At 54.9% G+C, this 12,941-nt stretch overlaps 1 protein-coding gene across 1 annotated transcript in view; it reads right to left on the bottom strand.

The window, feature by feature from the left end:
• HS3ST2 (heparan sulfate-glucosamine 3-sulfotransferase 2) overlaps positions 1-11,526 on the bottom strand; it is an 83,728-nt gene extending 72,202 nt beyond the window's left edge. The window contains exon 1 of the mRNA XM_080679175.1: positions 10,742-11,526. Coding sequence (XP_080535301.1) covers positions 10,742-11,193 — 452 coding nt within the window. The 5' untranslated portion in view covers positions 11,194-11,526. The remainder of the gene's footprint in view (positions 1-10,741) is intronic.
• Positions 11,527-12,941: the final 1,415 nt, after the last annotated feature.

The following is a 12,941-nucleotide window of genomic DNA, read 5'->3' as shown; positions in this document are numbered from 1 at the left end:
ATTTCAGCCAGAAGTGGCCAAAAGCTGGGGAGGGCTTACCAACCACTTCTGAAAATGCGATTGATCCTGGGAAATGCCACCTCCACTTTAAGCCATCCCGCTCGAGCAGAATGAAAACTGTGAGATGACTGCATATCTTCATTAAAACCATCAAAGCAGCAACACAGTGCAAAGAGGCTGCCAAAGCAGAGAGCATTCCCCCATGCTCGGCAGCTTTGGGGGAGTCGGGGGGCTCGGGTCCCAGTCAGCTCGCAGGAAACCATTATGGTGCTCAATTCTGTTTGAAGGAAACCACACACACAAATCCCTAAATCTAGCAACGTCATCAAGGCAGCTCCCTTGCCGTGCGTGTCCATGAGGCTGGAACAAGAGCGAGATACTGAGTGACAATCGCCTTTTTCTGGTTTGCGACAAAGCTAACTCAACCGTCCAAGAACCTTAAGAGGTTACCTAAGAGCAGCGCCTTATAAAAGGCCTCAATGAGCCCTAGAAAAAGGGACTGTGCCACCTGCCACCTGCCTGCGGGTGGCCCTGAAGCCTCTAAGTTACCGCAGGACAGGACTCCTCTCTTCGGTTAGTTCAAGGGCACCTATAGACAGGTGCATGCCAGTCACACCAGGGGCTGTACTGGGAAGTATGTTAGATTCAAACGCCAGCCCGTCACTGTAAGGGCTGGAAAGACATCAAACCCTTGATAGAGGTCATCATCACCACCGCCTTTGCCCTACACAACCCATCAGCAATCCTGCAGCTGCCCACCTCGCCCCCACCGTGGCCACTGCAAAACCTCCTGACCAGTTGCCCTGCCTCCACCCCCTACAGTGCAGCCTGAGAGCCTTGGGAAATGTAAGGTCTTGGCTGCATAGCTCCTTCCCAGTGAGTCCTTTCCTCCCTCCTGCCTAGACCTGCACCCTCCTGCCACCTCTTCCCTCATGCTCCCCACAGCCCGTGCTGGTCCCCGTGTGCCATGGATGTGATGTGCATATCCATCTCATGTCCCTCTGCTCCCACCCCACAGTAAGTGAGCACCATGGGGCAGGGATTTTGTTTTTCACTGCTCTCTCCCCAGGGACTCTGACAGTACCCAGCACAGAGTAGGTGCTCAATAAACACCTGTGGAGATGAGGGGTGGGTCATAGCATCCGAATCCTGCACTCTCTCACCCAGTCTCTCGAGACCCCTGTGTGAAAAGCCTACAAAAGAGCGGGGGCCAGCATGCAGCCTTGGCGCAGACTCGCCGATTCCTACTTATCCCTAAACCTAACTGTGTACACTCAACAGCTGTCGATTGAGCACCCACTGTTTGCCAGGCACTGTTCTGGCTCTGGGGTACAGTCATGAACACGACAGACAAGATCCCTGCTCTCAGGGACTTTTGAGTCTAGTGGGGGAGAGTCGGGAAAAAAAAAAACAAAGAACAGGATAATCTGAGACTGAAGCAAAGACGAAGTAAATAAAACAAGGTGATGCTGGCAGGGGAGCAGCGCCGGCAGCTCAGGAAGGTGTGTGAGGTAACATGTGAGCTGGGACCACAAGATGAGAAGCACCAGATCCAGGCGACAGCAATGCAAGCCCCTAAAGCTGAGGCTTCAGCTCCCCCACAGCCCCTCTGACCTGCCCCAGGCAGGAGCCCCTCCTCTGTGACCCCACATGCCAGGAGTGTTCTCTCTCTCAGCAAGTCTTGCTATCGGACTTCTCTGCCCCTTCAGCTCATTAAAGAGATCTTCTTTCTCATCTTCATTTTCCCAAGGTTTGGCTCAGTGGTGGTCAATAAATGCATGCAGAACTCAAGTAATCTGAACCAACTTTATTTTATGATTTGATTGTAAGCAAACGTGAAATCATGAGATGAATATATTTAAAAAAACGTCCTTACAAGACCACCCATCCCCTGAAAAAGTCCTCCTCTATGCCCATGGAGACCCAGTGACGCGCCACCTCCTCCAGGATGTGTTCCCAAGACCCTGCAGGTGGCTTCTGTCTCCTCTTCATGCTATAGCTCTGCTTGTATCTCTATTATGATACCTGCCACCATCTGACTTCTGTAAAAACTTCCATGAACATGTAATGACCCCATCAAACAACAAAGAGCCCAGTGGAGGGTCTGCATCCTATTCATCTCTAGATCCTCAGCACTTAGTTCAGCAAAAGTCTGATGGCAAACATCAATGACCAACAATGACAGCTAACACGCATGGATACCTTCCACATGCCAGACATTTCTGAGCATGGTAACATGCTCAGGCCTGTCCTCCCCACAGCAGCCCCATGTGGCAGGTACTGTGACATCCCCGTGTGCACGGGGACTGAGGCACAGAAAAGCCACGGGTTGGTGGACACACACCGGGCAGGAGGTGGAACTGAGATCCCACTGAGATCCCCACTTTTCATCTGATTCAAGAGCCCAAGCTTTGAATCGCTGCTGCAATGCCACCTTGTCCTTCCCCCGAGGGCATCTAATCCATGCCTCTGCTCCCCCTTCACAGGCAGCTCCTAGCCAGCCGAGGGTCCCGGGGGCTCCCGCACCCGTCAGTGAGCCGAGGCCAGGGCACCCTGAGCTCGCATGGCCTTCCCTTCAGCACCGATGGCCACCTGCCTGACGAGAGGCAAGCTTGGGGGGCTGCGCTCAGATGCTCTCAGAGTTACTTCTGTTGAACATACGGGACGTCCGGGCAACTTTCTCAAGTGGAGGTCCTTTCTGTGTCCAGGGACACAGCACTACTTCCCTCTTCCTTCGCTGAGGTGACAGTGTGGAGAGAGCGAAGTGACCCTGCCCTGGGACGCGCCAAGCCTCATGCCAGGTGCGCGGAGCGGAGCGCAACGTGGCAGCCTGGCTTTTAAAGACACCCTGTCCCACGTGAGCCTCACACTTTTGTTATGTTTTGTAACTTTAGATCCTGATTCAACAATTTTATCTTTCCATTACAGTTGACATTCAATGTTATTTTATATTAGCTTCGGGTATGTAGCAGAGTGGTTAGTTATATATTTCCAGTACTCAAATGGCACATACGTAGTTATTGCAACACTACCAACTATATTCCCTATGCTGTACTTCACACCCCTGTGACTATTCTGTAACTGCCAGTGTCTAGTTCCTAATCTCGCCCCTTTTCCCCCCATCTCCCACCCCCTTCCCTCTGGCAACCATCAGTCTGTCCATGCTTCTATGCCTCTGTTTCTATTTTGTTCGTCAGTTTATTTTGTTCATTAGATTCCACATATACTTGAAATCATATGGTATTTGTCTTTCTCTGTCTGACTTATTTCACTCAGCATCATATCCTCTAGGTCCACCCATGTTGTCTCAAATGGTGAGAGGCCATTCTTTTCGATGAGCTTCATAATTTTTAAAAAGGGATGAGCTCCTTTCCCTTAACTTGCTGCTGACTTTTGCAACCTGACGCCTGCGGGTGCAGGACCACCTAGGGCAGTGGTCGGCAAACTCATTAGTCAACAGAGCCAAATATCAACAGTACAACGATTGAAATTTCTTTTGAGAGCCAAATTTTTTAAACTTAAACTTCTTCTAACGCCACTTCTTCAAAATAGACTCGCCTAGGCCGTGGTATTTTGTGGAAGAGTCACACTCAAGGGGCCAAAGAGCCGCATGTGGTTCGCGAGCCGCAGTTTGCCAACCACGGACCTAGGGAGATAGAGTCATGGGGACATGCCGCTTTTCCACCAGAGAGAGCAGTGAAGAAACCTCCAACACCCGCCACGCTGTTATGCAGGGAACCCTGCTCTTCTGAAGGCCGACTATCTTGCATATACTGCAAGTCAAAATACATTTTAAAAATGTTTCTTGATTTTTTTTTTTTTGAAAGAAAGAGAGAGAGAAACATCAATGTCAAAGAGAAACATGGATGGGTTGCCTCCATAAGCACCGACGGGGCCCGAACCCTCAACCTGGGCACTTGCCCTAGCTGGGAACTGAACCGGCAGCCCTTCAGTGCCAGGGTCCACGCTCAACCAACTGAGCCACACTGCCAGGGCCAAAGTACTTTTCCTAATGCTCATGTTTGTTCGGAGTTTTCGCTTGGCTTGTCTCTTCCTATCATTAACACATCAAAGAAACTGAACGCTGGAAACAGCGATGGCTTCACTGAGCTGGGCTTTCTGCAGACTCCAGTAGGCATTTGTGGGGCTGGCGTGCACCCCATCCCGCTAATTTTAAGTTCAACAAAGACCTACTACCTATCGCCGAATCTCATGGGGGAAAATGCATCATCTTTTCCACTTCACTCCCAAGCCTTCTGATTACAGGGGGAATGCCTGGCATTATTAGTGTTTCTTTAACCGCTCTAACTGGTCTTTCTGAAATATCCTCTTTTAAACAAAGACAGGCAGGCCTGGGCCTCTCAGCCACCTCAGGCAGCAAAATCCAAGAGCACTGTTTTGTTTTCAATATATTTATTTTTATGATTACTTTCTAATCATGGCAAGTAACGCTGGCTTTCCATTTAGGGTGGTTTTCAAATGAAGTTGTTTTAAAAAATATGCATTTTAACTATATTTGCATGATGTGTGTTGTGCTTACGAATGCACAGTGCACGCCTTGGAGGGCACACAAAAACGAACCCCCCGGAGTACCCGGGAAAGGGAGCACATGGCGGACACGGGCAGGAACGAGGGCAGTTTCACTAGCTCTCCTCGGTCACTTTTGAAGTTTGCATTATGAGAACATAGTCTCTATTCTAAAGTATATACACTGAAGGGAAAATGATCCAGTTCTTTATGGAAAAACTACAATTTTTGAATGTGTTAACTTACCCAACGATAGTAAGAGAATAACAACAGAGGATGTGCCAGGTGGGCAGGCATCAGGAAGGCAGCACCAGGACATAGGAAGCCTGGAAAACCTGCCGTCAGGGACAGGGGAGCGATGCCCGCCCAGAGCCGGCCTCTCCCGGAACAGACCCCAGTTCTCTTACGCCTGGAGCCGGTGCGGTGGAGCCACTGTTAGTGCCTCTGGCTTCAAGCTGGAGAAGGAACTGCAGATGGACAGCCAGGAACCCACTGCCCCTGGCCCTGTCCCTGGAAGAGCATCTCAGCTACCCCTGCTGCCCAGCTGTGGGCGTGACGGGCAGCAATTACCTCTGAAATGCTGTTATTTCCACTCGCTGGTGGCTTTCCCACCTCGTCAAGCTGCCCAGGGCTACAAAGCACTTCAGCCCATCACTGCCGCCCGCCCGCGGTGAGAACATAGTGTCGGAGCTGGCCTGCCTGGCGCTGTGCCTGCCATGGTGGGCGTTTGACAACTCAATGGAGAACCCGCCCAGCTGAGCCCTGGAGGACCGTGAGTCCCAGTGGTAGGCTGGCTGGGTGACCTTTCAGACCCTCCAGCCCGACTCAGCCCGTGCTTACCCCCCTGCCCCCCAGGTCTCCCATCCAGAGGCCCCTTAGGGGACCCGTAAGAGAGAGCCCTGTGCTTCCTTCTCCCCCCAATCCCCCCACCCCACACTCGGCCACTCAGGAATGATGTGTGGGCTCTCCCTGGGGAAGGGGTGATTCTGCCACCCGCATGCCTGTGCAGGGAGCACCAGCAAGCACGCTGGTGACCGCTCACCTGGGAGGCCCCGGTGGGCCTGCAGGCAGCTGGCAGCCAGCAGCCGTGAAGAACATGTCCGCACGGCGTCTCACCTGCTGGTGGGTGTCAGCCCGCATGCTCCCTCATTTCAGGACAGACGCCTTCAGGGAGATGGCAGGGTGACAATCAGCACCCAAAACGGCCCAGCTCCTTGGCCAGAAGAGGCCTGCTGGTTGCAGAGACCAGCAAGGAATGGGTCCGGCCCAGCCAGGCATCGCCAGCCGTCTCCAGGGCAGACACCCTCTGGGAGCGGTTCCCACCCTCAGGGAAGCTGGTATCTCACTGAGGCTGAGACCCCACCCATCGTCAGGTAGACCCTAATGTCAGATGCTAAATGTGAGGGGTATGCTCTTTAGAATCCATGGTAAGTGATATTTTCGCATTTTAACCTAAAAACCTTAACTGAGGCTTTGGGGAAAGTCATGCTTTTTAAAAAATTTTCATTGCAACCTCTTCCACCGTCCCTCTGCGCTCCAGAGAGCAAAGCCACCTCTTCAAAAAGACAGTCCTGCTCGCCCAGGGCCTGACCAGAGCTGGGCGCGTGCAGGGACTGTTGTATCGACAGCGTGCTCCCGCGAAGGAGCTGCCAGGTGAGTGGGGATTTATGGGCGGTTTCATTTAATCAGTGTGTGCGACATCCTCCGGACCGAGGCTGCGACACTCCTTACGGAGATGAGTCTGCACAGACATGTAATGGTGTGTGCGGGTGTGCCTGCCCAGGCATCTGTGCACACTCAACAGCGTGGATAAGTGTGTATCGTGTGGGTGTGGGTATGCCTGCCCAGGCATCCGTGCACACTCAACAGCATGGATAAGTGTGTGTCATGTGGGTGTGCCTACCCAGGCATCTGTGCACACTCAACAGTGTGGATGAGTGTGTGTTGTGTCTTGATCATTTTGTTAAAGATGCTTCAAGCCTTCTGTATTTTAACTATTTCCCTGGCCTCTGCCTTTGGTTTTATTCCTTCCTAAAGTATGTCCTTAAAGATTAATTTCTTGACTGCAGTGAGCTGGATAAAGCAATACACCTTATTCTGTGTTTTTATTCTCTTTCTTATGTGAACATTGCCTCTGGGGCAAATAGTGTGTCTTCCTCGTCTCACATGGTCCCAGAACACAATCCACAATGAACAAATAAATACGCAGTGGATTGGAGTCTAAAATTTACAGAACAGGCTCATCTATCAAAATGCAGCAACCGGAGCACAGTCAATGATCACATATTACCCTGCTCTTGCCGGCATTTCAGTGTGTTAGAGAAGGCTCACCTCCTCTGCACAACGCTCCCCACCCATTGCCGAAAACTAGCAAAACTCAGCCTCCCCAAGACGCCAAAAACTACTGGATGAGGCACAGCTCGTATCTCTTTATAAAAGTTGAAGGCCCTAGCCTGGCTGGTGTGGCTCAGTGGTTGAGCATCAACCCATGAACCAAAGGTCATGATTTGATTCCTGGTCATGGCTCAATCCCCAGCAGGGGGTGTGCAGGAGGCAGCCAATCAATGATTTTCTCTCAGCATGGATGTTTCTATCTCTCTCCCCCTCTCCCTTCCTCTCTCTGAAATCAATTTAAAAAATAAAAAATGAAGAGCCTGACGATTCAGCCTCACTCCCAGCCCTTGGTGAATGGCAGCATGCTAAGCATAATCTTAGATCGGGGAAGCATTGTCACATGGGCTGTCTTACTGATTTTCACAAGACTGCGAAGCAGGTCAGGCAGCATTTCCATTTTAAAGGTGAGCAAACTGACAATGAGAAACGTGAAGTGACTTTTTATTGAAGGAAGGGAGCAAAAATGAAAATTAAATTGAAGCAGAACTGAAAGGAAAATTTAAGGCCAGGACCCTTGCTCATCTCATGGAACAAGTTTCCCAGCAATTAGTTAACTCCTCAGCCCCATCTGGTGACAGCAGCCCAGCAGAAATCATCCTTGTATACTAATAGTACGGAGGTGGTCATAGGAGTGTGGGTGGTGCAAGGGGGTGACAGTCGCTACAGCGGTAACATTCTGCCTTTTCTCTGTGGACCACAGAGTTCCAGGCACTTTCACATCAGTGTTTCATCCACTCTTCAAAACTCCCCCTGTGAGAGTTAGGCAGGTGCCCTCCTACGCCCAGCACCCGGAGATTCAGAAAGAGCACTTTGCCTCCAATCACAGCATCCAGGTGACCACACCCAGTCTCTGGCAGGTGCTGTCCGGGTCCCTCCTCAGGGTGTTTTCACTTTGCCCAGCAGGCAGGCAGGTAGCCGACCCCACCTGCAGGCCCAGCTGCCTCCCTGGGAAGGAAATTGAAAGAAGGGAACCAGGCAAGAAGGATAGGTGAGGGGAGAGCTTCTGTGAGGGGGTCTCAGGAAATACCTAAAGGAGGTACCACTGCAGAGGGCGGGGCTCTGCTTGGGTGGCCTGACCTGGGCTGGTTCCCAAGAAAGAGAGCTCGGGCTGGGAGCAAGGAAGGTGCACATTCTGTCTCCTGGTCTCTGCCGAGGGTGTCCCTCTAGCTGTGTCACCCGCCTTCAGGCACTGCTTGTCACCTCCTGGTTTATCTGTCTGCCCACAGCAAAAAGTCTCTCCTTTGGGTTGAGGGTGAAGCTATTAGTTTTCCCATTGTCCATCCAATCTGGGCCTTGGCCCCAGGAACTTATCCTCAGGGGCTTAGCAGGGACAAGTCACATGAGACCCACTGCCAGGAACTCTGCAACTCCACTTTTGGAAAATAGTCCACCACCGAGGGCACAAAGGCACACTGGGCAAGTCTACCAGTGCATCCTGGCTTCCTGGTGGCAAGCCATGGGGAGCCGTGGTTAGAGCACCTGCTGGAATGCACACACGCTGGCACACACATGTGCCAGGGACTTCTGGTGCTAACTTTCATCAGTTTGCCTGTGACCCTGTTCCACATGCTCCTCCTTGGGGTTCCAGTTCTCACATCTGTGACACAGTTGGGGTAGCAGGCAGGCAGCAGCATCACGTCACCTGCCGTTCAACTTGTGGAATTCAGGAATCAAGTGGGACCGTGGGCTTTAAAGGACCTCAGAAATCCCCTTCATTTCTGCAATGAATGCTTACTACTTGAGTGATGAAGGGTAAAACACACAGATAGAAATGTTCTGGAAATTATGGAAACAGATCCAAATGGTATTACCTTAGCATAGATGGCAATTCACAAGCAGACCCCCAGGCTAATTATTCTTTTAAAAATATGAAGGGAGAAGGGAGGGTAAGTCAGACCCTGAGACGTGGAGCTGTCAGTGTGCTTGATGTTAAATAAAACCTACCAGACTCAGCTGAGAATTTTAGCAGAATCCAAATGTGCTACATAAAAAAAAAAAAAAAAAAAAAAAGGCACGGCTCCATCTCGAAGGTTCACAGCTAAGCTGGCTTCGAATCACACATGCCAAGGTTAAAAATAAAAACCAGCCATCCCTGAATGACACGGCCCTGGGAAGGAAGCCTGAGGTGCGGCGCCGGGGTGGAGCGGGAAGAGGGCCCAGAGCCTGTGCAGGGCACGGGTGTTTATTGGAGGACACAATATCTAATGGCCAGGTGCCCAGCATTTTGTGATTTTTGCACACAGAAAGCACTTCACATTGGCAAAGGGCTTCATAATGATCTCCAGCCTTTCCCCCAGGAAACTCTGCTGTGCAGTAGAGTGTGGCCATGACTGACCCACACAGGGCTCTGCAGGTGCATGCAGTGGCATCCCCCGCCTGGGGTCAGGCTCCGGCTCTGCCCTTGCTCAGCTCAGATGCCCAGATGGGTACCTGAGGGTCACAGCATGGAAAGCACCAAACCTGCCTTTCTGGATCACTCTATTCCACTGAGCCAACATAATGGTGCTGGGCCACCCCCAGCCAGCTATCCCAGCTTGGCTTTCCCGGACACAGACTGCATGCCTGCCTGTCTCCTGAGGATGGCATATGTGCCACCCTTGCTCCCACAACCATGCCCATTGAAGGCTAACTGGCAAAGATGGAAGTCAGCCTGTTGCCCTGCTTCTTGCAAATCCAGGGCCCCCTATTAAGAGCTCAGTGGGTCCTTCTAATAAAGTTGTCCTTTGCCCAGGACTTGCTACTTCCTAATGGGTTTACTTTTATACAAATTTTAAAAATTAGCCTCAGCTACTGTGCAGTTACCATGTTACCCTCCCCAGTTCCAATCCTAGGCAGACCTTTCTAGAGTCTTCACGGGGTCAGGGGGATGTCGAGAAGTCTGTGAGCCATGTGTCATGGAGAACCTATACGTTATACCATCCCCAGGATACCCCGCTCAGCCAACACATGGGCCAGGCCTACACCTCAGCACCAAACAGGGCTTGGGAGGTAAATGGACATTGAACAGTGGCAGCTGCCACCTTCCAGAAGCTTCAGGCTATCCCCAGACCCACCAACCTGGGTGACTCTCACCCTCAGCAGTGCAGCGGAGGAGTGGACTGGCTGCCCCTACAACCCGCCGATATTCATCTGAGAGCTCACCAGCATCCCAAACGCCCCATCTTGGCGGCTGTAGAAGCGACGAGAAACCCGAGGCTCAAAGTGTTTTAGGAATTTGCTCAAGCTAAGGGAGAGCGAAGCCTCCCATCCAGGTATCCTTTCCCTGTCGAAGACCAGGAACTCGGGTCCGAGGGACGGGGTCTGAGCCCAGCTAAAGCAGCAAAACCTGGGGCTGGAAGTGAGCCTGCAGAAGGAACTTCCTCATCCGGCACCTCTGGGATGACCTCGCTCATCCGGTTGGAACTGTGGGGACCTCCCCAAGCACAGAGCCTTGTCACAAAGGTCCTCCTGTTCTACTTTCCATCCTTCTCAGGGCCCTTCAGAGGCCAGGAAAGGCCCGCGGAGGAGGCCGGGGGAGGACTGTGAGAGGCGTCCTCCCTGCCCCTTCCCTGGGCACCGTGCTCCATCCCAAAGGCTGGACACGGAGTCAGCTCGCTGCCCGTCCTGAATTTGGCTAGAGCCCTCCCTTCCCTCCAGGGACAAGGGCCCTTTGCCATTCCAGAAACCGCGTGTCCAGAGAAGAAACGGAAGTTCTGGGTCATCCCCCACGTGTCAGCCTGAACCCACCCGACCAGCCGGGTGAAGGGGAAGAGAAAAGGCAGGGGTGACTCTGAGCATGAAGCCGGTGGGAAGCAGGCGCGGTGCGGGGCTGCCCCCTTACCTGTACCAGTCCAGCCCGCGCCCGTAGTTCCTGTCGAAGAAGTGGGGCTCGGTGCCTAAGGCCCGCACGTCCGGGTGCACACGGATAAACTCCAGCACGGCGCGCGTGCCCCCCTTCTTCACGCCCACAATCAGGGCCTGGGGCAGCCGCTTGGTGCCCGGCTTCGGTGAGCCCGAGAGGTTGGAAGCCGCTAGGCGCGGCGGGGGCGCGGCGGGCGCGCGGGGCGGCGGCCCCGGGGGGTCGCAGGGGCGGGGCTCCGGGAGAACTTGCGGGACGTCCGCGCGGGGGCCGCGGGGCGCGCGGAGGAGGCGACTCCGGCCCAGGTCGTCGCAGCAGCACAGGAGGCTGTAGCACAGGTAAGTGCAGGAGAGCGACAGCGTGAAGGCGAAGAGCAGCCTGCGCGCCCTCCGCGGCTGAGGTGGCCCCGCGCGGCCCGGGACCCTAAAGGCCATGGCTCCCTGGGCCCGCGCCGGGGGGCATGGTCTCCGAGGGGGCGCTGGCGGCGAGCTCCTGGGGCCCTGCGGCCGCCTAGAGGGCTCGGGCGGCGCCGCCTGGGCCACGCGGGTCAGCCGTGGGGCTGCCGTCTTTTCCAGGCGCTGCCGGCGGGGCGCGCACCGTGCCCGGGGGGCGGGGGGCGGTCGTTCCTGGGGGCACCGGCAGCAGCGCCTCCCACATCGCGCCGTCCTAGGCGGCGGGGCTCCTGGCGGCGGGGCGACTCCCGGCGCTTCTCGGCCCTTCGACGCGAAGGGTTGGGAGCGCGCCCGGCGCCCGCAGCCCCATTCCCGACCCGCGGCGGCGCGGCTGTGCGGTGGCGGCGGCCGCTCGGTGGCGCTCGAGCGGCCGCGCTCCGGCTCCTCCGGAAAGGCGAGCGAGGCGCTGCCGGCTCTATTTAAGGAGTCGCCTGACGTCAGCCGCGCGGTCCCCAGAGCCCGCGCCCCGCCCGGGGACCTGGCCCGCCCCCATCCTCTGTCCCGCCCAGGACACACACCCGGCCCTGCCCACGAAGGCCGCGCCCTGGGGCGCCCTGGCCAGCGCGGGGTGTGGAGGGAGGGTGTGGAGGCATTTGCTCCGTCAGAAGGCTGGACACCCCAAGCGCTGGCCTCCCGACGCCGGGGTGGGAGCCTGGGTCGAGATGGCGCCAGCATCCGGACCCAGACACGGCCGGGCGGACGCGAGCGTTCTGCACTGCTGAGCGGTCCCACGGCGGGGACACGCGCGCACATGCAGGGACACACCGGGACACACCCCCACACTCACGTGGAGTGGGAAGAAATCGCCCAACCTGGCATAGACACACCCACAGGGACACTGCCTTCCCTCCCTACCCCACCGCATCAAACAGACTCAGAGCTTGGGCTCAGACATCGTGCCGTTCGCGGGAACACACGCAGGATGGGGACACGCGCGAGACGGGGGGACACAGGCTCTAGACGGGATGCGTGGAGGAGCGGAGCAGGAGTGTGAATCCGTGACTATTCAGGGAGCTCCTTCGCCCCCTACCCCCACGCGCTGACTCACCAGGCGACTGGCTGTCTCACACCCATGAAGCTTGTGCCCCCACCCCACTGTCACTCCACCTCTCTCTGGGCGTGGGGGTGCGCAAACCCCAAAGGAGCGGACTCCGCGCGGGCGGGTTCCCTCTTAGCGGCCGCCCCCTAGCGGCGGACTGTTCTGGGAGCTGTCCTGGCTCCCATAGGGTCTCTCAGGTCCAGGGCACTAGGGACTTGCTCCCTCAGTGGCCCAGGGAGAAGGAAAGAGGGTGAAGGAAAGAGAGGGGAGGGACTTAGGAGCATCCCCACTTGGAATGATCCCTGTGTCTGCCCCCAGGCAAGCCTCAGTGGCCATGACCGGAGCAAACTTGAGTGACCAACCCTACTCAGAGGTCATCAGAACAGGCCTAAAGGACCATGGCCCAGAAAGCAGCTGTCAGTCCATGACAATGCCAAGCCACCCTTCCCAGGTGGTCAAGTGAGTACCCCCATAGAATGTCTGAGTGACCACCCTCACTCCTTCCCCCTCCCCCTACACACACACACACACACACACACACACACACCCCTGAGCATCCTTCTGATCAGGCTCTGTGAACCGTAGCCTGTCAGGGTATATTTTGCCCCTAAACCAGGCCCATCAATGGAAACCTTAGATCAGTCCCTCTATTGCAGATAATAATTGCTACCAAGTTTGCATGTGTTAACTC

The sequence above is a fragment of the Plecotus auritus genome, assembly GCF_963455305.1.
Source record: "Plecotus auritus genome assembly, chromosome: 7".
In the NCBI taxonomy this organism is placed as follows: Eukaryota; Metazoa; Chordata; class Mammalia; order Chiroptera; family Vespertilionidae; genus Plecotus; species Plecotus auritus.
The sequence above is the reverse complement of the archived record's forward strand: the minus strand, read 5'-3'. Positions and strand labels throughout refer to the sequence as shown.